Raw genomic sequence first — 23981 nt, 5'->3', positions numbered from 1 at the left:
AATTTATCGCACAACACGATGAAAAAACTACAACGTGGAAAAAGACTTTCTTCAGTTGAATATTGTACCTAGAAATTAAAAAAACGTATTTTTTGACTGGATCAGCGTTAATACTTCGCGGCGGCGAACTGCTGTCGGCTTTTCAGAGCCTCGGCCGGGGGAAATGCGGTCATGAAATATCCGTCCACGAGCAACAGAGGGCGCCATCGTGCTACCAGCAACTCTTCAAAAACAGGGTGTTCGAGTTGGAACTGCTCCGGTATCTAGTTTAACTGTAACTTGTGAGTAACTACGTGCTTTTTGTGTGTTTGGTACGCCCCAACTATAACATCAGTCCCAACTATAGTTGGGCCCTTCCCAACAACAGGGCTATAGAGAATAGTTACAGCACAGAGGTCCAGTGAGTATGCTTGTGTCATAAACGAACTTACTAAGGCCATGGAGGTAGAAGTCATAGTGTTACATAACACTGTCTGTAGGCATGACTTAGGCACATGCATGCTCACTGGTAGACTATAGTGTCATGTCACCATATTTTAGATGAGTTGTGTCGAGTGTAAGATGCATAAACTTGAATAAGTTTGAGAAAATTTTTATAGGCAGAAATTAAATTGGTCCACAATATATCAATAGGTACGGTGGGCCAGCCCAACTGCAGTCATGGCATTGACTACAGTTGTATAGTTGGGACAGATGCTGTAGTTGGGGCGTAACATGTTTATTATCAGATTAAACGGTATGCCAAAAAAGCAGGTTTTGGGAAGAGTCGCAAAAATGGATGGCAGTAATTATTCCCTACAGTGACCTAAGCCGTCAGAAAAAAACAACAAGCAAAACAGCAAAAACATGTCCAGAAAAGTTCAATTTAGGAAGGAAAAAAAACCAAGTCGTTTAGTTGGCATGTTTTTAGAAAATACTGACTTTGAATTTTTCAGACCAGTCTCATAGGGTTTGTGCACGGGGTGTCAAGTGGTGTTCTGCAAGCAGAACTCTTTCCCAGGCCTCAAAGATGATTGTCATGTTATGCGTGTAGATATTTATTAGGCATGTTAGGTAGGCCTAGTTAGGCTTACAAACTTAGACTAGTTTTCAGGTCACATGAGCTGAATTGCTTGTTATCACCATGATCGCAGACATCAGTCATGTCCGATGTGAGACAAGTTGACCGTTTGCCAACTTGACCGGTGACAACTCGACCATTTGCCGAGTCGTCCATTGAGACAACCCTACTTTGACTAACGTTACAGACAACTCAACTGTCCTATCTGCATAAAATATAAATTTGTGGCCAGGTCAGCGTGCATGCAAGTCGGTAACCATAGATGTTTTGTATATGTTTTAACCATTCTATGAGTTTGGCATTGTATGCGTCGTGTGACGTTGCAATATGTTTTTGCATGTTTTTGCTCATTGACAGCTAACACGTCACTGTTGGGAATAATTACCAGCGTCCATATTTGGAATAATTACCAGCGTCCATATGTGGAATAATTACCAGCGTCCATATTTGGAACTCTTGCCGATGTGAGTGTAGTATAATAGATTTGTCGTATAAATGGTACACTTTTAGTAATAAGTGTTCTGTACTTAGTCACAACCCATCGGTCCATACACATGAGACTAATTGTAAATTCTGTTATACCTCTGCAATGCATATTTATCAGAAGGAGCCTGCTTTGATAACATCTTATCTTAATCTTATTGTTTCTTCCAACACTAAAGCCTGCACATTTTGGTTGCTGTCAGTGGATTCATTGAAGATCTCGTAAGCTCACCACAATGTGGCTAACAAAAGAAGTATGCAGATGTCTACATCACAATAGTAGCGGCTGGATCACCCTAAAAAAAATCCCTAGGGGACGGTTTTCCAATAACCAGTCTATCCGGTTACCATGGCAACCCATCACGTCTGCTCCCTGGAGGGTGTCTTCCTCCAGCAGTCCAGCCACGGCCGACTCGGACTGCGACACCATCTCTGTGGAAGGTCGGACATTTCTGAGGGACGACATGACAACAGTCACGCCCAAGATCCTGTCGCGTGTGGGTCGTAACCTCCACAACCAAAAACACCATCCGCTGTGTCTCATTAAAGAGCGCATCACTGACTTTTTCTATGGGGCCTTCTTGAATCGCCGTGGCAACCCGCTGTTCTCCGTCTACGACAACATCAGTCCCGTGGTGACTTTACAACAGAACTTTGATAGCCTCACCGTCCCCAAAGACCACATCAGTAGGCGTAAGGGAGATAACTATTATATAAACAGGTAATGATTTCATTAAAATCTGATACGCAGTTGAAGAAAGCTGTTTCATAGAGTGAGATTTAAATGTGTAATCTTCAAAATGTGATACAAGCATTCTGTCCTCAAAGCTATCTGGCCCTCAGTTGGGATCTCTGACTTCCAGCATCAGCATCTTTGTTGGGGTGATGTAAAGTGAAGCTAGTTAGTTCATCTTAAATGTACACGTACAGGTGCGACCTATGAACTTTTACAGGTTAATTGGGTCTCGCTGACTATGAATATGGATATCATCGCACATTCTGACTGTTTTTTATCACTGCATTTTAGAGTTTCCTCAAAAAGATTGAAACAAAATTCGAAATGCAAGGAAAAAGATTGCCTCGAGAGGAATTGTTCATCACCTGAAAAGATGCGCATTAAAAATCTTTATTTGATGTTGTCTTTGTCAGGAAGTACATGTTGCGAGCCCATACCTCTGCCCATGAACACGAGCTGGTCAAGTGTGGTCTTGATGCCTTCCTAGTCACTGGGGATGTCTATCGTAGAGATGAGATTGACGCCAGTCATTACCCTGTGTTTCACCAGATGGAAGGTGTCCGACTCTTCACATCGCATGAGGTAGGATGCATTCCTTTGTAGTCATTAGGGATTCTAAAATGTCTGTGGTTACCATTTCAAATCTCATCTTAGTTATACCCATAGTATCAAGACGTAAACTATCGCCATTGGGATCGAGGCGTTTAGCTCATTGTTGTCGTCCAGTAACCAGCTAAGTGCTATGACTGCTAGATTAGTTTCCAGTTGTTGCGGTTTGGTATGATTAAACTATGGGTATAATTAACCCTAACCCCTGAGGGTTTATGTAAAGTCATATTGAAATGGGAGGTTTTGGGACTGTTAGGGTTAAAGGGACCATGAAATACAAATATTTTCTTAACACCCTTCAAATTGCATCCTTGGGTTTCAAATGACCTTATTTGAATTTTGTTTTTGCAATTTTAACCCACATTTGGAGCATTTTTGGTTTTTATGCTGTTATTTGAATATTCATGAGCAGATCTATGATGTCATCCAAGGCACTCTATGAATCTCAATGTGGCATTAATTTGTGCACAGAAAACCTCTAGATTTTTGAAGCACTGCTAATTTCCTTTGGCAATTTATTGATGAATAAGTATATGGCAATAAGCCAGCAAGCAACCTTTCCACATGAATGTTTTCAGATAACAAATTTGGGGTTCACAATTTGAACATGAAAACATGCAACCTGAACCATGTCTGCCTGGATTTACAGCAAAGCAAAAGCGCCCTCACTTGTCCAGAAATGCTTGGTCAATTTTGAATGTTTAAAAAATTGCACTTTTCAGTTCCCATAGCTCAAAACAGATGTCAAACAGTCTTCATACATTGAAGAAGAATACAGAGATACACAAAAAGTGATTCTAAGAAAAATTCATGTCATGGATCATTTAAATCATGGTAGATACCAGGCATGTATGAGTGCACATTTGTGAAGAAGTCAAGTAAATGAGTTCATTTGTCAGGAATTTTTACTTCAAGATATGTCTTGGGAAAAAAATTCCTGACATTATATCTTTCCGATTTCCTTAACTCTTGATGTGGAGATTGCATCAACTCATGGTATTCATTGCAGCGAATTTGATATTGTCTCCTTTTGAAATGTTTAAAAAAAATTAAATTCAACACTGCCGGTAAAATACTTGTTTGACTTAATTCCATCAATTTTGATCCGACTTGCATTCGCTACATCCAGCGTCGCACCTAATCCAATGCTGACAAATTCTGATGGTTTCTTGATCTGTTTTCAGTTATTTGAGAAATGCAGCGACAAGAACCTGAGCTTGTTTGAAAATCCGCCTCATCAACGGACTGCGGAGAAGCAAGGCCCACACACCCTGGAAGCTGTCAAGCTGGTTGAGTACCAACTCAAGAACACGCTTGTTAACTGTATGAAGCATCTCTTCAGAGAGGGTAGGTACCCCCTAACCCCCCCCCAAAAGGAGCCCCGCCCCCTTGGCATGTCATTGCACAGAGTTGCTGAAAATGAGGCGACTCAGTGTAGCTGTACCGACGTACCTGCCGTGAGAAATGTTTTTGTTCTGTAACCATACACACATTGTACAGTAGTGTTCGGAAGAACCAATAACTTGACTCGGTCCGATGCATTCCAATTTTATTTCCTAATAAGAGATAATTTCTCCAAACATCCAGCCAGCCAGGATGTGTACAGTATGTATCTCTGTCAGAGTGGCATATCCAGGTCTTAAGTCCTTGAGTCTCGGGGAATGTCAATTTTCTTTTCATTTACTGGCCACATTTTTCATCCTTGAAATGAATCCTCGTAATCCCCCGTGAAGAAAGGTGGTATTATTGTTTTAAATGCTGGCGTTTTCAATTCCTTATAAAAAAACTTTAATGCAAATAAAGTTTTTGAAATAGCCAGATGTCTTCAGAGGGCAACTTGCTCCCGGATCCCTTCCTGGATACACCACCAGTCTCTCTTTGGTGACCTTTTAGATTTATCTTTTGAACGGACGATCCAAGTTTTTTAAAAAACTTCCAAGGACTCATTAGACGGCATTTTCATGACTGATGTTTCCTTTTCTTCCTTCAGATCTGGAGAGTCGCTGGATAGAGACCGAGTTCCCGTTCACTCACCCATCCTGGGAGCTAGAGATCAAGTTCCAAGGAGAATGGTTAGAGGTTCTGGGCAGTGGTATCATGTCGCACCAGCTGCTAGATTCAGGTTAGATTCTGTGAGGCAATTTCAGCAGTTGGGCCTTGGATTTGATGGCTTGTTTTTTTTTTGGCATAATTGTTAGGTGATGGAACGATTCACACGTATTTGGTCTGTATTTGTGAAGACGACACGCATGTTGAAATATTGACATTATGGGAACCAAAAACAAGAGGACCAAGTGTTGTCTCCACAACCTGGCCTTATCTTTCCAAACCAAAAAATTTGTTCTTTCAACACGGTAACAAGCTAGGTAGCAAATTTTTAGTTCACGCATGACTCCTGTCCCAGAGCTCTCAAAGTGTGTCCTGGGGCCGTCTTTTCCATTAAATTTCATTTCAGTTTACGTACCAAATTGCAAACTGAGCCCTTTGCTTTCGACGTGCAACTTGATTTGGCCTATGAAGAGACTCTGTTCACTTGCGACTTATTTCGATAAACTGGACGACTGCTGATCTTAGCCAACCTTAAAGCAATCTTCTTTTCCTGTGAAACCTAGCTGGAGCTGGTGATAAGATTGGCTATGCCTTCGGTCTGGGCCTGGAACGTCTAGCCATGATCATGTTTAGCATTCCAGACATCAGGCTCTTCTGGAGCGACGATGACAGGTTCCTCTCGCAATTCAAAGTTGAGAATCCGTCTCAAGTCAAGTTCAAGGTTTGTGACTTTCTTTGATTGGCTGAATTCTTGAAGGAACAAAATTTATTCTGATCAGTGCTGCCGTTACCGATGAATGCCTATCGCGCAGATCTGGATCACGATCAGTTACCCAGTCTTGGTTCACCGACACCAGAACCCATGTAACAGATGGAGCGAACCCGATTTGGAATCTCTTATTGAGATCCAGATTGGTGTGAAACAAACAGGCCCATAATCTAACTTGAAATTTTCATCAAATTTTTAACGTGAAAGGAGAACAATAGCCATGAATCTTTCAAAATGAAGCTGGACATGCCTGTTGGCGATAAACTTTCCTAAGCCCTGATTCATCCATTAAATTCTACACTGTCTGACTTTCGTACATGAACAAAATTGCTCAATCATGCCAACGTGAACTATAACTACTTGCTGCCGGATGCCTTTTGAAAATGCAGTGTCTCCTGCCAGGCGATTTTTCAATATCTTCGGTTTTCAAAAATCTTCAAAGAATCATAACTTCATTTACTGGATGTTTACACCTACACAAATGACTGTCTGGTGGCTACTCTAATCTGACAGACAGCATCTATTGATGCCCATGTACATGTAGGCCGGCTGCCTGGTAAAAAGAGCCCAGATTGTGCGATGTTACATAAGTTTCTTTTGAGAGCGCTTCTGGCACCTTTTCATTAGGGGCCAGATTAGCATGCAGCGGTATTGTATCACTCATCACTGGAGCAGTTTTGTCCCCGCTCGCGCTGAATGCCACAAACAGAGGTGTAATCTTTCAAAACAAAACAAAACGCTATTGACAATTGAAAAAATGTTGGTAATTCCCAGCAGCTTGGCCTTTTGTTCTGAGTACGGTCTTTTGTTACAAGGCCTAGCTCTTTTGTCCCATTTCGGGCAGCCCGGCTTTGTGTATAAAAAAATGTACCCGAAACCAGGCTCTCCTGGCAGCAAGTGGTTAACCACTTCCTGCCAGGGACTCCGGAATCGGAGACGTATTGTTTATATAGGTGGCCGGGGTCTCCGAACTCGGACAAAGGAAACAGGGCCCTGTAACAAAAGACCATACTCCGAACAAAAGACTGGGCATTACTGACATTTTTCACTCTCAAAAGTGGTGATAATTCAGCCTTGTTTTGAAACCATATACCAGGGTTTGGGGCATTGAGAGCGAGCGGATTACCCCGGGGGACAAAAGCGCTCCACCACTGCAGCAATGAGCCACACAGCACCGCTGCACGCTAATCTGGCCCCTATTGAAAAGAGGTCAGCAGTGCACTGAGCCAGGTTCGTGAACAAAAGACAGATATACAACACCGCACAATTTGGGCTGTGTTGACAAGGCTGCAGGCCTGTCTGAAATACTTGGGCGTCAATGCAGGTCACCTGTCCACTTAGAGTAGTGCCTAAAGATCACTTCGTGCGGCTATAAACAACCATTAAGTGAAATGATGAATTTTTGAGGGATTTTGAAAACGGAAAAAATGATAGTCCTGCCAGCCCAGCATCATCAATATTAAAAAATGCTTGTCGTCAAGTCCTAACTCTAGCAGAATATGGCCAAATAATGGATTTTAATGGGTTTGTTTGAATTTTTCCAAATGTTTGTATAGCCCTTTAGCAAGTATCCTCCTCTAATCCAAGACATATCTTTCTGGTGTCCGGACTCGTACACGTCCAACGATTTCTACGACGTCATACGGAGCGTCGCCGGAGATCTGGTGGAGCAGGTCGGCCTGGTGGACGAGTTCCGTCATCCCAAGACAGACCGGACCAGCCGGTGCTATCGCATCATCTACCGCAGCATGGAGAAGACACTAACCAAGGAGGAGGCGGGAGACGTGCACATGAGAATCGGGAGGACAGCCCAGGAGAGACTAGGCTTAGAGATGAGGACAAAGTGATCTTGAGTGAGCAAAAACGCATTAAAAGTGACGATGTTACCTGCAATTTTACCTTTCTCTGTTGCCAACAGGCAAAATCAGCCCAAGAACTTGTCCATTATTTTGTACAGTGCTGCCAGTCATGAGTCTGGTCATCAGGTTTCTAGGTTTAGGAGTTACACATGTTCAAACTTCTGGCAAATGGAAATCGAATTTGATTGCAGGAAATGTTCACAGCGAAATTCCTTCGAGTTGCAATGTGTTCAACTTTGGCAGATTGGATCTTGAATATCTGATTGGATGTCCAATAAATGACATTCATGTTCGTTTTCATACCATTTGTTTCAGCCAGCCTTAACCCTAACACTCCTCAGTCCTCCAACAGGTGAAGGATTGAGGAGGGTTAGGGTTAACCCCTTCACAGCGAGGTGAGGATTAGTGCCTACCACACATACAGTCTGTTCACCATGCAGCTGCTGGTTCAATGGGGCCTGCTGCTGGACAAAGCCCTCCATTCAGGGCATACCACAGCCCAGCAGTCGTGGTTAAAAGAATCCCGGCGTGAAGGGGTTAAAGCTGTTGAAATATATATGCAAAAACCCCAATCTTTTTTGAAGCAAAAAGACTACTATTCAAGCTCTGTTTATTTAATTATGATATTAAAACAATTAAAACAATAATACAAAATAGAGATTTGTATTTTCATTAGTTTACATTCTTTGAATAAAATAAGGACTTGTATCACACTGAACAGATTGGCATACTGAAGGGAAGAAGATTTCTGCGTACATTATTTTCTTTTTGGGGTGACAAGCTGTAAGCTAATATTGAAAGCATATTCATTGCAAATTAAACTGATAATTAATGGACCTGTGTCTGAATGTTTGTTGTATTTCCATTATCGACAAGATTTTGGTCTTTTCAAGAACCTTTTGAGCACACATCACACACATTTGTATTTTATGCACTTAGCAAATGAAGTGCTATCTTCGCAACATAATTTTGAATTTTTTTTAAAGGTGTCATATTATTCTTTCTTGTTGATGAGAATTCCGTCGAAACATGAACCTCTGAAAACTTATTTTTGATTTAACTTTTTCTCAGAATGGCATGTCTTAGTTTGTTTTTTTTAATTCCAACGGAAAATTGATAAAAATAATTGCATGCGTTCTTAGCCTATAGCACAAGCAAAATGACGTACTCTTCAGCGTCTTCGCTGGCGACTACATTTGAATGTAAACACTTACAAATTCATTGTCGTACTTTCTTCAAAGCAAACACTAAGGAAACACTAAACTGACGATTTAGAGCGCATTCCAATTTACGCTAAAATTATCCTGAAGAAAATCGGTGGGCAGTTTTTAGCAAACATATTCTAATTCATTCTTTGCACACTTGACACTTCTTAATACATGCATGTGATAGCAACAAACAATTTCAACTGATGTTTCCAACTTCATGCATCAACCTTCGCTGCAGTAAGGCCTCCATGCATGAACAACAGGTGGTGAAAATCCTTACCAGCTTATAACTGATTGAATCCATCAACTTTGGCATCTCCAACAAATAAATTATCAACCACAAGTCATTTTCTGGTTCCATTTTTCAGTTTATCTTTTCAAGTTAGGAGCCCAGTTTCAGAAGTTACGTACCCAGGTCCAATCATCCAAGTCCAAGAATCGGTTTTACAAACCACAGCTCTTGGGGTAGTCATGTTCACAGCCTTGCCTTGTGGGCGTGCTTGAATCGCTCCTGCATTCTGCCCTTACCGTCAGCAGCAGCAGCGATATTTCTTGGTTTCTTCTCAATGTTAATCCCGTACAAATTATGCTTCATCTGGTAAACAATCGTCCTGTCAAAACCAGCCGCACCTGAGGAACAAAAGCATCATTGAATTAAACAGATTTTCCTTCCAAAGCAGTCCCGTCGTCATGGAAAATCCTAGAAAAGAAGTTGTCCTGGGAACGGACGCCAAAGTCATGGTAAATTGAGGGGAAAAATAAGATATGTTCTTGAATCCTGCTGTCACAGGAAAAAAGTCAGGGAAAAGTAAAATTGAGATCAAGTAAGGGATCATGTTGATACACCACAACTGATGTGATAGAAGAATATTGATCCATTTTAATTAGCCTGTAATGTAGACTTAACCCTAACAGTCCTCAATCCTTCACCTGTTGGAGGACTGAGGACTGTTAGGCTTAACTCTTGCTGTCAATAGTTGTGGCTACTGCAACAAAAGCGGTTAATTTCAAACGCAAGCTCCCATACGGTAAATACAGTACGAACAGAGCGACGTTATATTTGAATTATTGATTGCTACCTATGCGTTGCTTGGTGAAGGCTATGGCAGTGTTCATCAGATCCTTCATGTCCACACACTCATCAACCACGCCCTTCTCCTTGGCCTCCTCACCGGTCACTCTCTGGCCGTACATCACCATGTCTCGGAAGACGATGTTATCCCGTATCTTCATCCTGCAATAGAGGAAGGGTCGTGTCCAAAACAGTCATCCCAAACTACAGCTTGGTCTATTGCCTGCACTTCTCTGCATGTTTCTAACGGAGCGAAGACCTAGACCCTGCTCTAGACAACAGATTGGGATACAGCCAAAATCTGAACTCCTGATGACGCCATATCTTCAACTTGGACTTCACCAAAAAAGAGGACATTCCAATCTTTTAGGAGAGTTTGTACAATGTTTTTCAATTTTCAATGGCATAAGTGTGAAGTGAAAAACGAGGCAATCAGTTGATCTGAGGAAAAGTGGCATGCCTGTAATAAACTTGCTGAAACACGGAATCTTTTCCAATGGAAACACAAAAACTAGGATCTACCACTTCCTGGTCTGCTATGAAGTTCAAAAAAAGTACTGAAAGATTAAAATGCTTCTTAGCTATTTATTCTAACAGATTTTTTCAAAGAAAACAAGCTTACAATGGAAACAAGGCTTGTAAAAAACAATATGCTTTTCTGGTCCTCAGCTTGGTGACAAAGGGTTTGAGGGGGAAGAATTGAAAATTTTGCCCGATACCTGATCATGTTAGCTATGGAGGGCTGAATCGCCATTTTGATGTTGATCTCAGGGAAACAGAACCAACCACGCTGCGTCCTCATGATGCGATAGTCACAAGCCATGGCAAGAAATCCACCAGCAGCATATGCATGACCTGCAATTACACAATGATCAAATGACATCGTGTCTGCGTGCAGAATACGGAAAAGTAATTTGTCACCTCTTCCTGGGTCTTAAAGTTGGACTGTGACAAGAGTTTTTGGAAACAGTCCAACACAACTTGATGACGCCCAGTCTGGAAACCTCCGACCCTCAATACACATTCAAAAGCTTCAATCTGCTCCGAGCAGAAGCTATAGAAGGCGTGCTTTGAAATGAAATTGACTGTCCTTTGGTATGCAGAACATGCTGAGTATGCACAACAAACTTAGGCTGCATCCGAATCTCTTGTCTAGAGCTAGGTCTACGTCTTCGCTCCATTGGAAATGCGTGGAGACGCGTAGACAATAGATCTAGCCGTAGCTCTGGAAGCCCGTTTCGGACACGGCCTTAGTCAGGAATGTAAGGTCTTTGCGAGCACGCCGAACGCATGCAAGAACCCGGTTAGAAAACAGTAGTACTAGCTTGTCTTTCTTTCACCGATGCGGGTGCACTTCAGGTCAGGGCGGATATTGAAAGTGAGGATGAATGATGCAATGCCCAGACCAACCATACTTTGGTGCACTGTACTAATACCAGGTCTCTGTGACGTACGTTTCCTCCACAAATCCATCCTTGAGATTAACGAACAGCTCCTCTTTTCAATAAGTCGGATAAGCAATTCAAATGGAGAACATGGCAAACCAAACTGGTGGGAAAAGTTACATATGACTGATACCATGGGCGTAAATCCGGGGGGATGGGGTACCCCCCTACTTTTTGAGTGGGGGGCTGTTGAATCATTCCTCCCTCCCCCCCACTTTTTGGTGGTGAACAAAAAAACTAAAGTGGACGGTGAAGAATTTCCAGTTGACTAAAGTGCATTCAGTATCACTCAGAAAAGAAACATTTAAAAAACCCATAAGTGTGTCAATCTGAATATATATATGAGGAACAATAATATCATGAACATCGATCCCACCCCACTTTTCACATTTTTATGTCATCCACCCCACCTTACCCAACGCCATCCCCCTAATTTCCAGCACAGATTTACACCACTGACTGATACCATGGGACTTTGGCTTGCGGCCTTAGAAGATGTTGGAGAAGGTTTTGGGCTGTTGGATGCGGGATGTTGGTCGTATTTTGATTTGCATACTGTTACTATACCGTTACTGTCTCCGTGAAAAGATCTTACCATTGAGGGCTGCCACAGTGGGCATTGGATAGACCAACACTCTGTCCATAAAAGTATCAAACAATTCAAAGAAGGTCGTCACAGTTGTGGTGTCTTGCTTGCTCAACCAATCTAGATCAAGTCCACAGCTGAAGTACTTGCCCACGCCGGTGATAATCAGGGCTTTGGTGGATTCATTGCTGATTTCAAAGAAGTTGCAAAAATGTACAATATGTCAGGCTACGTTCAGAAATATCAAGCAAGCATATTGAAAAGTGGTAAAGCCTCTAGGTAAATGGAGGATCCACAGGTATGTGTGTCTTTTCAAGCAGGAGCTCTTCTGATGGAGCCTCATTTCTGCTGTTTAAGAGCCTAACGGGGGTCACTATTGGAAAGACTGCAGCACCCCGAGGTCATTTCGTTGGTTATGCAATGCCTATGCACAGCTTATTGCATTTTTCAAAGTATTTTCTGAGAAATTTTCTAAGAAAGTCTGAAATACTTTCCATTTCCCAAATCATGTCATTTTAATATTTTTGTTGAACATTTTGTTGAACCCAAGTGTTTTCTAAGTATGCTTTGAAATTTTCTCAGCTAAATTTCACTTTCTAATGGCTGTTACAACATTTGAAGGGAAAATTAGTGTTGTCCCTAGGGAACTCTGTCCATTTTAGTAATGACTAATCTCCAAGGGGCTCAGACCACAACTGATGAGAACGTGGAGACAGGATGCAACATTCTCGTCTCACTGTTAAGTATATATCAAGTCACAGCAAAAAAAAATGATCTGACCTTTCGACCTGGTCCAAGGCGGCATTCATAGCACGCACAGAGTTTATATTCAGTCGGTTCTCACCGTCATTCAGCCACAGGACTGCAATGTCATCAACAAAGCGGACGTGTATTCCCGCCGGCACAGTATCAGCCATTCTGATAGCTCTGTCACTTCAAGTTAAAAATTGGGTAGAATTTTAACAACATATTTCTTCACACAACTCCAAACTCACATGCCAAGTCATTCAAAATTGACAAAAGCTTACCTGAAAATGAACATGATGAACAGGGGCCAGGGCCTTGTTTTTCTAGAGGCAATACATGTACAGTACAAGAGCCCAGGGCATAATCCGGGGGGGGGGTGATATTCCCACCCCACTTTTTGACTAAGGGGCCATGAGCTATTGGATCATACCCCACACTTTCGTGGTGAGGAAAAGAAATTGGAATTTGCTAGGATTTTTAATTTCCAAATGACTAATAGGCCTAACTGACTAATTATGTCTCCAATGGCAATAGACCTATAAGTAATACTAATGTGCGTGACCGTATATACATGTAGTCACCAGGTGAAGTCCCTTATTTCGCCACTTACTGTAAAAAACAGTCAGACTTGACAATAGGTGGCTAAGTTAGGGACCTGGCGACTAATACGGTCATGCTTGTTAGACCTACTGAAAAAGTGAGAAAGTAGTAAAGAGGTATCATCATGATCATGTGGTGTGCATAAATCGCCCCACCCCCTTTGCTTTTCGAATGTCCAAGGCTGGGTAATTTTGTCGGATTTAATTTCTTCCCCATACAGTCCCACCATTACGCACTTGCACCAGCGCCACTGCCAGCTCCGCCCCCAGACGTGACAAAATTGACATGCCATGATGCCAGACGAAGGCACTATCTACATGTAGATCTGATAAGAGTTTTTAATGACATGTCATTGTCAGCTAAGCTTAGCGTCCGTCTCCACCTTAAAATGCATTGCATGTAGCATGTCATATGTAATAGAGGGAATATTATACAACCAATAGTTTGACATTTGGTTTGTCGTGCTTGGCTCAAAAGTGAAATATTTAGGCCCACCTGTTCTACTGAGAGCGAGTGGAGACCGAGTCGTCTGCTTGTACGTCAAGTTTGTCAGTGGATCCAAACCTAGACTCCAAGCTACACACTAATCACATTGTGATAACTGGGTGCCTGAATTTTACGAAAGAGATATTCACCAACAGAGGGCGCTCGTCATATTGATTGTGCCACAGTCCAGATTGTGTCAATAAAGAAGGATGAGTGTGCAAATTTAATTGTTAATAAAAAGATAATTTCTTAAGAGAAAAAAGTTACCATAACCTAATGGGCGAGTCTATATGGGGCGTGGCTCTCAGATAACTGTGCATTAACAGTCCAGTATGTCATGGTATCAAATTGCCTAGAGAAGATCGAGTGTCAACTTTGCGAGAGAAGCATTGTTTGAGAATTGACAAATCTTCCTCAGTACAGGGAACACATTAATGCTCAGTAAACATCACAAATCCTACCCAAAGTTGACAAAATCTGAGCACGACAAACAGAATCTGTAACACAAATTATGTATGAAAAAAAGAGAGCTTTTCTTTTCCATTTGAAAAACAAACAGGACATTTCAAAGTTCAACAACCACACCGTTAAGGGATAAAATCTGCATAATGCATCTCCTGGTACATAAATGAGAATTTGAATGGAAACTAAGACGCAGGCAGACATGCAATGGTTTACCACCTGTTTCCTATTTTCAACAAGATTTCACACAAGCTAATGCACACGATATTGAAGTTGTGCTCCACTTGAAAGGTTTTAAACTTTTATTTTGAACACTGAGTAAAATGGGCCAGAAGTGATCTCCCTTTGACTGTACTTATGGAGAGCCAAAAATTGTCTTCAGCGCTGTAAGTTGCCATCATCACCAGCTCTGTCTGCTGATCTTTTTTTCATTGGGGGAAGGCCTTGGGATGTTGATTTCAACAGTCCTTTCAAACATCTAGGGTCCTCAGCCAATGACGTCCAGTTCCAGGATTGAGGTTTTGAGCTTTATGATTTCATGTTGCCACCGCTTCCTGAAGCCCGACCATTTTCCACACCATGAGTTAATAAACATACTAGTCTTAACAACACGCCGGGTCGGGAACGTGACATTCTTCAACAACAATCCACAGGTCAAAGACACTTCCTCGCAGTTCTACAGCTGGCGATCAAGCTGAACTTACAGATCAAAGTGAGAAATGCTGACAATCTTATCACCGATCTCCTTCTGAGAACACAGGATAACTGGACGACCCAATCTTAAAATTTATCGACCAGGGTCATGAGTCTTTCCCTCTCAGCTGAGGCTGAGTCTTGGTTGTTTTCATCGCCTATGTTGCCTGCGTATTCTGGAAGTAAACAAATATATATCCAAGTATCAATAACTAATGTTGTTTTGACAAAATGTGACCACCAAACTCAAGATCTTAAAGTCATTAACAAAAAATTCACAGGGATTTCAAACACATTTCAAAATTTTAATATGCAACGTACATACGTTTACAAAATTACAAATGACCCCAGGAAACCTTTCGTCTAAAAGCTTCTTTTCTTCCTGGACCACATATTGAAGAGATGCTCCCGTACGATGTTGCCATGGCGACCTACCTCTGACTGTGTTCCGTATCGCTGAGATGGTTCCCCCATGCATGTTGAGTAGTTGAAGGACCCTCTGTTTGATGGTGGGTAACCCTGAGGAGCAGCTTAGGTCCAGGATGATGTAATCCACCAACTGTAAGGTGAAGAGACCTGCATCCAGACGCCGGAGGTAGTACTCGTCTTCTTGGTCGTCGTCGATGATGTCTCCCTCGCGAACTCGCCTCTAGAGAGGCAGAAGAGAAAAAAAGGAAAGCACAAAAGTAAGGGTCAAGACTCAGAACAGGACTCCTAAACACATTCTGAATAGGAGCAATGCAATAAATTTTTCTTAAACTCACTTTTTGTACATCTTTATACTATTATCCAATGTATGAAATCTGTTGGAAAACATCTGAAGGTAAGAATTCTTAAAGTGCACTGATTTAAACATCAAAACATCTCCGTGCTTTTGTACACAAGTGAAAGCGCTGTTGCTATGACGGCAATCCAGGCAGACACTTAAGTTTACATGTTTTCAAATTTTAAACTTTTCGTCAGAGCAAAAACTCAAGACAGCACGGTACCACCCAATCTTTTAAGAAAACCATGTGCCTCCAACAGGTTGTACCAATGTTCCCATGCTGTGAGATTTGGCCTCGGATCTAACCTGTTTTTCCCTCTCTATCCTGTCATCGCAGTGTTGTACCCTGCTCAGGTAGCTGAAGTGCAGCTCCATCAGTCGATCTACTTTGATGTGGTCACTTTCTGTGAACTTGTTGATGAGCCGCTGTCTGTGCGTCCCCGTGCAATTCTTCAGGAGAGCGGCCATGATGGAACAGACGTGTTCTGTGATGATAACAATGGTGGAAAACCATGACCAAAACTTGTCTTGACCACTTAGCCAGTCGCTGATGTTGTTGGTTGAGATCAGTTGATTTGAATGATCAACCTGTCATGCTGAATTTATCGGTCAATCATGCAGGAAATCTTGCACTGTAAGTTTGCTTTCAAAACAATCTTCCACAGCTGTGAATTACAAAGAAACGGTGACTGGTTGATAGAAATTTTGACAGAGCTTGTTGCAAGATTGACCAACTGACCGATACCATCTATCTGGGTGTGTTAGACAAACATAGGACATGCCATTCATACCTTCATGCTCCTGCGGACTGGACGTCTTCTTACGGATCTTGGGCGTCTTCATGAACAACGGGAACAGACTGCGTAGTCCTAGGATGTCGATAAACTTGGTGCAGTTCTCGGTGCCGTCGGGCCCTGTCATGGCGTGGTCTAGCACCTTGAGGGCACTGTGTCGGGACAATTTCTTTTCCCTGCGAAATTGAAACAAAATATTTCTGAAAACAACTGCCGTGTGCCGAAACCTGTTTGTCTACTGACGGAGTCAATGAGAGAAAATAAATCTGGGCCGACGGTTTTCCCTCGACCAATCAAGATTCCTCGCTACCTGAGCATGAGGTTCATCAGCTGCACGCCCTCTCCTCTGAGGAACCGCCCCTTATTGCTAGACAGCATGAGAGCCGAACACAGACAGTTGAATAAGTTCTCCATCATCTCGTTTTCCTCCGTGCTAGTGGGGTCATGTCTCTTGTAAACCTGAAGAAAGATCAAATTTGTGAAACATGCAACCTTCAGGAAGGACTTCATCTCAAGCCAGGAAAGTCCGACTGCAATGAGCTACTCAAGAATCCTGGTCAACAAATTTGCTTAGCAGGAAAGCATACCTCAAGGTACCAGTTACAATCAAGACACTCTGCACGTCATTTTGGTCGGTATAAACTGATTTTTGGTACATGTACATATTTATCTGTTTAGCAAATCTGTACACCGCAGCAGGTCTATGAATATGGGCTCTCTCTCAAGCCAAGAGTGCCCTGTACTTAGCATACTGAATCTTACGGTCCCGTCTTTCTCTATTCATAGCAGATAACAGATGCTATGGACAGGGCAATAAACATGTATCTCTTCCAAACACACGACACTGTCGACTGTTCAACATGGTACTTACAGCAAGCTGTTGTAGGAGGGTGTCGATACCATCTAGCTCACCGAGCAACTCTCTGTTCTCTGTAGTAATTGGACCAAAAAAAAACGATTTGAGAAGTAAAACCCCACCTTCAGACCACAACATGTGTACTTCAAAACTTCAGGGAGGTAGGGTAATATTTGACGGTGTTTGGTCGTGAATCTGACACATTCTTTAGCAAAAATTGCGATGCTGGTTCAGTTCCATGGCAACAATCAAATCCACAATCCAATCATTTTGCTCAAACTTGGACATTTGACTCTGGCCTTATGTGATGAGGCTACAGCCAAACGAACAGTTTAAGCTTTTGCTAAGAAAGCAAGCGGCCAACAAAACCCAATTCTTCTTGAAGCCGAGTCATCCACCCATGAGTCTGTAAATGAAACTGGCCTTGTGTGTCTTGCAGCAATATTGCTAGGATCTCGCTGCAGTATAACTTGTTGGCGTCGAAGGGAACTTTAGGCTTGAGTCTCTTCAGCAGCCATTGCAGCAGGTTCTGTTGGGCCGCCTCGCCACACATCTCTGGTCGGAACTCGGTCATGTTCTCAATGATGCCTGCAAAAGAAATGGAATGAGTAAACAGGAGTTAGTAAAACCAGGAACGCAAAAACATACCCTGAGGAGGAAGTTTAAATCATAAAATAGTTGCAAGTGACCCTTGACCTAGTGAGTTGACCCTTGACCCCACGACCTACCCAGTGTATTGTGGATGCCCTCCGATTCCTCTTTCACGCTTTCGTCCAGTCTGTCCATGTTCTGCACCAGCGTTGCAACAATTTGCTCATCCAGCTACACCAAATAAAGATAACAATTTCTAACAATATTTCTTATTAAATACTAATTTGAGTTTAGCCAGACCTCCTGATGAAGCTAGATCCCATCTTCCATCAATTCTGGATACCTTAAAAAAAATTGGTATTTGTACTTGACCTGTTTTTCCCGATTTCATAGCTTCAAAGCACACATAACAGTTAACGCACAGTGTAGCCTCACTTCTGAGTTAAATGCCAATTTTTAAACACGCAAGACTTCACACGTACCCAGACCCCATACATCCAAAAGATATTCATCAACAATTTCTAGGTCCCTACCAGAGCATCAATGAGGGCGCCAGCACTGTCCTCGCTCTCGTTCAGCGTGTCAACGTCGGTCAGCTCGTGCAGGAGGTCGATGACTGCAATGGAAATGTCGGTGTTCTCGTGAGACACCAGTTGCATCAATGACTTGATGGCGTTCAGCTCCACTAGATGATGGTACATATCAGGGCTGGTGGCGATGACGTGAAGTTCTTGAACGGTGTCGTTCAGGTCGACTTCGGATTCCATGAATCTGTTGACAAAGCGATTCAAGTATTAATTGTTAATAATAAAAATAATTAGTTTTAAAAAAATGCTTTCCATGTCAACGATATCACAAAGCGAAGTACATTAAAACAAAAATCAATGACATATGCAGAGACAAACAATGAACAGATAAGCTGTCAAAACACCTAGTGCCTTCTTTAGTTATGGACATTTCATGCAGAGCAACCGTGCTGAAACAAGCAATTTCTCAAGGGTGTTATTAGTTTTTACAGAATACAGAAATGTAAGCTAAGTGTCTACAAGTCTTTCAGGACAGTGACCTCCAGTGGTCAGTTGAGTTTTTAGTCTCGTAATCTGGAAAACTTGGCTCTAATTTTAAGACTGGCACTCAAATTATTCTTTTTCATGAAATATGTATTTGTTGTAATTTAAACTATGTGTCTAGTAACAAGCCATCAGCACTATTTTACTTATGGAAAATATTCAAGTTTCTTCGACTGACTTCCTGAAACTAAGTATTTTTTTTTTAATCCCGTACTTCTCTGGGCTGTCTGGATATTTGATCCTCATTTCTTGGTTTCTGTACACTTTCTTCTCAAAGGAAAGTATCAACTTTCGAAGGCCGGCATCATCCAGACTTGGAACCTACAATGGGAAACCAAAGCAGCAAAATAAACACAAATTGTATCCAATTATTTGACAAGAGCTTCATGAAATAACAGACATTGCTTACAAAATCTGAACTCAGCAAAAAGTTGTGGTGGCCTCTGAAAAATTTTAATCGGCTGGTCTTTAATTATGATAAATATTTTCAATTAAATATTAGTTTTTTCTAATCTGATCCATTAATGACTGTAAGGCCAAGCTCCTATTGCATGCACTTTCATAAGGGATCGAAGCAAAAAGTCTACATGATGTGCCACTGTTTGGCGTGAGGAGTGCCAGATTTTGAAAGATTTGGGAAGAATCCTGGCAGAAGTCCAAGGGAAGTTGTTAACAAGTTCTTACCTCCGGTTCTTGCTCTACCATTTGGAGGATTCTCTGTCGTTCCTCTTCTGTCATTCCTCCCTCTGACACTGTTGACTCCACCTTCTCGTCCCATCCCTTCATCTTTGTGGGTAAGGGCATTATGCCGCCATTTTCTTCGTCATTCTTTGCATTGTCTTCACCTTCTCTCTTCCGTTTAAGGTTAGGCTTGTCAGGCTTTTAAAAAAAAAAAGAAAACTTATAATTAAAGGTGTTATCTTGAAAAGCAGTAGGGCCTAGACTACTCCTGGTGACTCACATGTCCACAGTTTTATTGGTTTGTAAAACTATGAGATTTTGAATGTGCCCATTTATTTTGTCTAAAACTGCACTTTGTCGAGCATGTCTGTTGAAACGAAGACTGGTTCCTGTCCCGTCCCAGTCTTCCGAATGTATATAATAGGGATGGTGACCGGTCTAATAACGTGCGATGCATCTTGTCATTGGCAACCCTGAATCCATGGGATGTTTGCGCATTCCTTCACTGAGAACCAGCGTGGCACTGCAAGATCGTACGCATGGAATCAAGGTTGCGTTATTGGACTGGTTATCTCTATTATATACGTTCGGAGAACTGGGACGGGACGGAAACCAGTTGTTTCAACAGATATGCGCCACATTATGCAGCTCAAGCGTGCGGGTCGTTAATGAAGAGAGGCACGATCATAAATAAAACATTTGGATTTTGCAAAAAAAAAACTGGTTACGTGGTCAAAAAATCATCAAGCATGTGTGTTCAAGAGGTATTATTTAGTTTTGACAGCATTTTGGGAGGAAGATAAGATTGACAAAGTACACTTTTAGTTTGGGAGTGGGCCCAGACCCTAATGCATCTTGATTTCATCAACAATGATATTATAGGCCGGGGCGGACATCCGTAAAATGGCTGGTAGCAACCACACCGTGCAAATGAAAAACAACTGCGACAAGTGTGCACGTACGTACTGATCAAAGAAAAGATTGAGTAGCCCGATCCTTTGACTGGCTGGTTCGCATGCATGTTGCCATGGTTGCTGATGTTTTCATCGGCATGGTGTGGTTGTTAAGTACTGGGTGTCCATCCTGGCCTCGACTAAGTCATGTAAATTATTCAAAGTAACAGTAAGCCAACCCTGGTTACCAATAATCCAATATGAACTTATAGAGCATTCAAATAAAACGTTCTCTTTGAAAATTAATAACTTGGCTGAAAAATCAGTTGTTTAGTGGATACAGTCTTTCGTTTTTTTTTCACAATAATAGTGCAATATTTCACTAAACTGGTGCAGTGTGTACATAGTGGAGGGTATTGGTGTAAGTAATCACACAGGGTTTTTATAATTTTGAGTTTCAAATCCGCTTTAAAAAATTATCTATGCTCCTCTACCGGTAACATCAGGACAAAGACAACTTGAGATTTTCCGGCTCTTTTTGACTATTATACGAACCTGAAACGAGAGTAACTCCACAACATCCATGGTTGAATCGCGAAACAAAACCGCGTGCTGACGGAGAATACCTAAAGTGAAACAGTCTGGTGTATCAACCGTTAGCACAAGATAATGCGGAAAAGAGACTGGGTGAAAGACTCATTTCTGTCACTTTCAAACGTTCAAACGTTGGCGGCGGTATACATGTAAGGCAAGCATTTTTAGCAAGCAATTTAGCAGTGCACTCCGTCCGCGGACCAGACTGTTGACTGTACACAAACGAAGTAAACGGTTCTCTTCTTTCTTCCTTTTCAGTCATATTTTGTCATTTAGGAATTCAGAAGTCATATATTTAATTCTGAATGCTCCTTGTAGAGATATTATTTCAAATGAATGCAAAATGAAAAATTCGTAAATCACATTTCTGTCCATTTCATTTGTTTATAAACTTTGTTGTTTGTAAAAGTGAAATTGTGTTTTATTCCTCCATCATGTCCATGGTTTTAGCCTGTGTAATGAATACTTTCTAATACTTTCTTTTAAATTCTTATTACCAGCAAGGAAAATATTGGGCAGGGCTAGATGTCAGCTTTGCTTGTATAATCTTTCAGTTTCTGGTAATTTTTGTGTGCGAAATCTTGTCTGAAATAGGCCATGGGCCTAGGCCTAGCCTCCTTTTTTACCGTTAATTTGAGATGGTATAATCTTGCAATTAATCGTTATCTTAATTGTGATCACCAACATAAAAGGCTACAGCTCTCCACAGACTGAAATGGATCCTAACTGGAAAGCCAAAGATGTTCAGATGCGAGCAGTCATCAACCAAAAGCTGATCGAGACGGGCGAGAAAGAGAGGTAGTTGGAAGACACTGTGATCTAAACACTTATATCACTTATCGGAACCTTAAACTCAGGGTACAGTACCTGTCATGTTTGTAAAAAGAAGTGTTTATCACGCACCCGTTGGCTGGCAAACCAGTTTAGTATAGTAAGATGTTACTTCAACACCTCTTGCAAAGACCACTTAAAAAACAAATGTGATTCAATTTAACCTTTGTTTCTAAACTGACATGACTTAATCTGTTCTTGCCATTTGTTTCAAAAACTGATTGTTGAATGCAAAAACTGTCTCAGCAGCAATTAAGCAGGGGTCCATTTAAGAGATCAATGTAATATCTTTGTTGGGTTGTCAAAGTGAGAGCTTAATCCTGTTTTCTCCACGGGCAAGCGCATTTCATGCTTGATAGTACGAATGTTTCACGGTGTAGTCTCAGTCAACTTGAGTACTCTGTGGAGGTTTCTACTCTGTGTTGACTGTTGACGAAATCAGGATGTTTCCTGGCAAACATACATAGAGAAAATTAAAGGTAAAAAGGGGCACTGGTAACACTCAGGAAAAATGTTCTTGTTTGACAGATTGAAAGAACTTCTACGAAATAGACTCATTGAATGTGGTTGGAGGGACCAACTGAAGGCGCACTGTAAAGGTAGGGTACTGTGTTGTCTTGTGATTGGAAAATATGCAAATCTGGTTTACCTCTGAGTGAGCTCACACCTTGCACTTAACTCGTACTCGTGTAACAGCAGACGAACAGTGACGAGTTCCTTTGTCACAGTTTATTTCAAAAGTTTGTGACCCAACTTGAAATTGGATGCCATGTAAATATCAAGATAGTCTTGCCACTGGCTCTTATCACAACACGAGCTCTTAAAAGGACGGAGTAAGGCAGGATTGTATTCATGTTTGGGTCTTGCCTGATTTATTCCTTCAGATGTCGTAAGAAAAAAGGGTTTAGATCAAGTGACGGTGGACGACCTAGTGGCAGAACTCACTCCAAAGGGAAGAGGTGGGCATGTGGTCCTTGCAACTTACATTTATTTTATGTAATCTTGTTATAGAACCTCTAAATCTAAATATTTCCCAAGTTAGCACCTTCAAAACAGAAATGCTTGCCTGAGTTGTGTCTTACAAAACATTCCCAGTGGATAGCTGCTTTCAGTCAAGTAAAGTATCTTACAGGGTGTTCCATTCTGAAGCCAAACATTTACCGTTCTGGTACAAAGTTTTGAACAAATATTTTTTCGGAATACTTTTAGTTCACTTGATTGCTTTCGAAGTTGTATTGTATCGTATGATTTACGATTTTGCTTCCCTCTGTACTTTCAGAGTTGGTGCCGGATGACGTCAAGAAGGAACTCCTGCAGAGAATAAAAGCGTTCCTGGCCCAGCAGGCGAGCGTCTGATGATTAGCCAATAGGAAGTGGCCAACTCATGAATATTCACATCAGGAATCACTCTTGCTGCACCTTGAAAACTTTGTTACTAGTTTAGGATGATTACTTTTTACTTAAGTCGCCTCCACAAGTGTGGAGCACTAGCGTGGATCCCTTCTTGAAGAAATGTTCAGCAAAATCTTATTCTGTTTTCTTAAAAGATCATTTGTCCTTTCACATCAGAAAAGTTGTCCTTTAAAGTTTTCTGGTTAGGATGCGACAAGTGCTTGTATTTGTTTGGGAGCGTCACACAGGACACATGTATCAGGTTTTTGGGGTTTTTTTCATCCTGAATGTAAAGTTCATGACTCAACTTCCTAGTTTTGTTGGTTTCTGATGGAAGGAGGTCCTGAAGCGAAGCCAGTGTGATGCACTTTTGATGTGCCAACTATCGTTCAATTGTAAGGAACATGATGTGCTCGGGATTGTGTTAGATTTGGGTAAGTTTGGGGAGATTTCTCAGCAAAACCTTCCATGGGCTCGAAGTGTTTAGACCGTATTCTTCAGTGACTGTCATTCCTTAAATTATTAGTCATACCTGTAAATAGTCATTGCATTTTTCAATTGCCAATTCATCCTTTTTTTCATTGTAAGAAGCAGGAATGAATAAACTCAATCTTTGAAATGAGATGCATAACGGCAAGGAATGATTGGC

The 23981-nt window shown here is 41.6% G+C and overlaps 4 protein-coding genes across 9 annotated transcripts; 2 read left to right on the top strand and 2 right to left on the bottom strand.

Annotated features, from left to right (window-relative positions):
- Window positions 1-170: 170 nt before the first annotated feature.
- Window positions 171-8401, top strand: fars2 (phenylalanyl-tRNA synthetase 2, mitochondrial). Of its 3 annotated transcripts, XM_087138397.1 has the most exons (8): window positions 289-400; window positions 1418-1524; window positions 1723-2264; window positions 2693-2861; window positions 4073-4235; window positions 4879-5010; window positions 5501-5658; window positions 7263-8401. In XM_087138397.1, exons 3-8 carry the CDS (start codon window positions 1780-1782, stop codon window positions 7551-7553), a joined length of 1398 nt encoding a protein of 465 aa, XP_086994523.1. In that variant the 5' UTR covers window positions 289-400; window positions 1418-1524; window positions 1723-1779; the 3' UTR covers window positions 7554-8401. The 3 variants fall into 3 exon arrangements, with proteins under 3 accessions (XP_022082468.2, XP_022082469.2, XP_086994523.1); XM_022226776.2 differs by lacking the exons at window positions 289-400; window positions 1418-1524 and adding an exon at window positions 171-281; XM_022226777.2 differs by lacking the exon at window positions 1418-1524 and having other exon boundaries at window positions 262-400.
- On the bottom strand, window positions 8158-13803 carry LOC110974724 (uncharacterized). 2 transcript variants are annotated; one of them, XM_022226527.2, is made up of 6 exons: window positions 13719-13803; window positions 12657-12809; window positions 11886-12064; window positions 10565-10700; window positions 9853-10007; window positions 8158-9403 (listed from the first exon to the last, which is right to left on the bottom strand). In XM_022226527.2, exons 2-6 carry the CDS (start codon window positions 12791-12793, stop codon window positions 9249-9251), a joined length of 762 nt encoding a protein of 253 aa, XP_022082219.2. In that variant the 5' UTR covers window positions 12794-12809; window positions 13719-13803; the 3' UTR covers window positions 8158-9248. The 2 variants fall into 2 exon arrangements, with proteins under 2 accessions (XP_022082219.2, XP_086994524.1); XM_087138398.1 differs by having other exon boundaries at window positions 12657-12813; window positions 13725-13793.
- Window positions 13804-14218: 415 nt separating this feature from the next.
- Window positions 14219-21224, bottom strand: ctnnbl1 (catenin beta like 1). Of its 2 annotated transcripts, none has more exons than XM_022226526.2 (12): window positions 21071-21224; window positions 19626-19820; window positions 19156-19262; window positions 18405-18642; window positions 18009-18102; window positions 17704-17868; window positions 17296-17354; window positions 16735-16883; window positions 16422-16600; window positions 15937-16115; window positions 15300-15513; window positions 14219-15040 (listed from the first exon to the last, which is right to left on the bottom strand). In XM_022226526.2, exons 1-12 carry the CDS (start codon window positions 21098-21100, stop codon window positions 14952-14954), a joined length of 1698 nt encoding a protein of 565 aa, XP_022082218.2. In that variant the 5' UTR covers window positions 21101-21224; the 3' UTR covers window positions 14219-14951. The 2 variants fall into 2 exon arrangements, with proteins under 2 accessions (XP_022082218.2, XP_086994522.1); XM_087138396.1 differs by lacking the exon at window positions 21071-21224 and adding an exon at window positions 20589-20726.
- Window positions 21225-21241: 17 nt separating this feature from the next.
- Window positions 21242-23969, top strand: LOC110974725 (transcription and mRNA export factor ENY2-like). Of its 2 annotated transcripts, none has more exons than XM_022226529.2 (5): window positions 21242-21336; window positions 21802-21907; window positions 22469-22539; window positions 22825-22899; window positions 23220-23969. In XM_022226529.2, the coding sequence occupies exons 2-5, from the start codon at window positions 21825-21827 to the stop codon at window positions 23294-23296; spliced, it is 306 nt and encodes a 101-aa protein (XP_022082221.1). In that variant the 5' UTR covers window positions 21242-21336; window positions 21802-21824; the 3' UTR covers window positions 23297-23969. The 2 variants fall into 2 exon arrangements, with proteins under 2 accessions (XP_022082221.1, XP_022082222.1); XM_022226530.2 differs by having other exon boundaries at window positions 21262-21343.
- The last annotated feature ends 12 nt before the right edge of the window (window positions 23970-23981 follow it).

Source organism: Acanthaster planci, linkage group LG06 (genome assembly GCF_054643075.1).
Source record: "Acanthaster planci isolate LZ-2023a linkage group LG06, COTS_SCS, whole genome shotgun sequence".
In the NCBI taxonomy this organism is placed as follows: Eukaryota; Metazoa; Echinodermata; class Asteroidea; order Valvatida; family Acanthasteridae; genus Acanthaster; species Acanthaster planci.
The sequence above is the reverse complement of the archived record's forward strand: the minus strand, read 5'-3'. Positions and strand labels throughout refer to the sequence as shown.

Bases quoted from the DNA above. Each gene is read 5' to 3' on its own strand.
- LOC110974724 (XM_022226527.2), bottom strand. From the start codon at position 12,793: ATGGCTGATACTGTGCCGGCGGGAATACACGTCCGCTTTGTTGATGAC. The intron at 12,065-12,656 runs GTCAGATCATTT...CTTTGAAATCAG, and splicing joins GCCTTGGACCAGGTCGAAAG to CAATGAATCCACCAAAGCCC. The intron at 10,008-10,564 runs GTATCGGGCAAA...CCTCTATTGCAG, and splicing joins TCCATAGCTAACATGATCAG to GATGAAGATACGGGATAACA.
- fars2 (XM_022226776.2), top strand. From the start codon at position 1,780: ATGTGGCTAACAAAAGAAGTATGCAGATGTCTACATCACAATAGTAGC. The intron at 2,862-4,072 runs GTAGGATGCATT...ATCTGTTTTCAG, and splicing joins GACTCTTCACATCGCATGAG to TTATTTGAGAAATGCAGCGA. The intron at 4,236-4,878 runs GTAGGTACCCCC...TTCTTCCTTCAG, and splicing joins GAAGCATCTCTTCAGAGAGG to ATCTGGAGAGTCGCTGGATA.
- ctnnbl1 (XM_022226526.2), bottom strand. From the start codon at position 21,100: ATGGATGTTGTGGAGTTACTCTCGTTTCAG. The intron at 17,355-17,703 runs GCCAGTTTCATT...CAATTACTACAG, and splicing joins ATTGCTGCAAGACACACAAG to AGAACAGAGAGTTGCTCGGT. The intron at 16,116-16,421 runs GTATGAATGGCA...TTATCATCACAG, and splicing joins CAGTCCGCAGGAGCATGAAG to AACACGTCTGTTCCATCATG.
- LOC110974725 (XM_022226529.2), top strand. From the start codon at position 21,825: ATGGATCCTAACTGGAAAGCCAAAGATGTTCAGATGCGAGCAGTCATC. The intron at 21,908-22,468 runs GTAGTTGGAAGA...CTTGTTTGACAG, and splicing joins GAGACGGGCGAGAAAGAGAG to ATTGAAAGAACTTCTACGAA. The intron at 22,540-22,824 runs GTAGGGTACTGT...TTATTCCTTCAG, and splicing joins ACTGAAGGCGCACTGTAAAG to ATGTCGTAAGAAAAAAGGGT.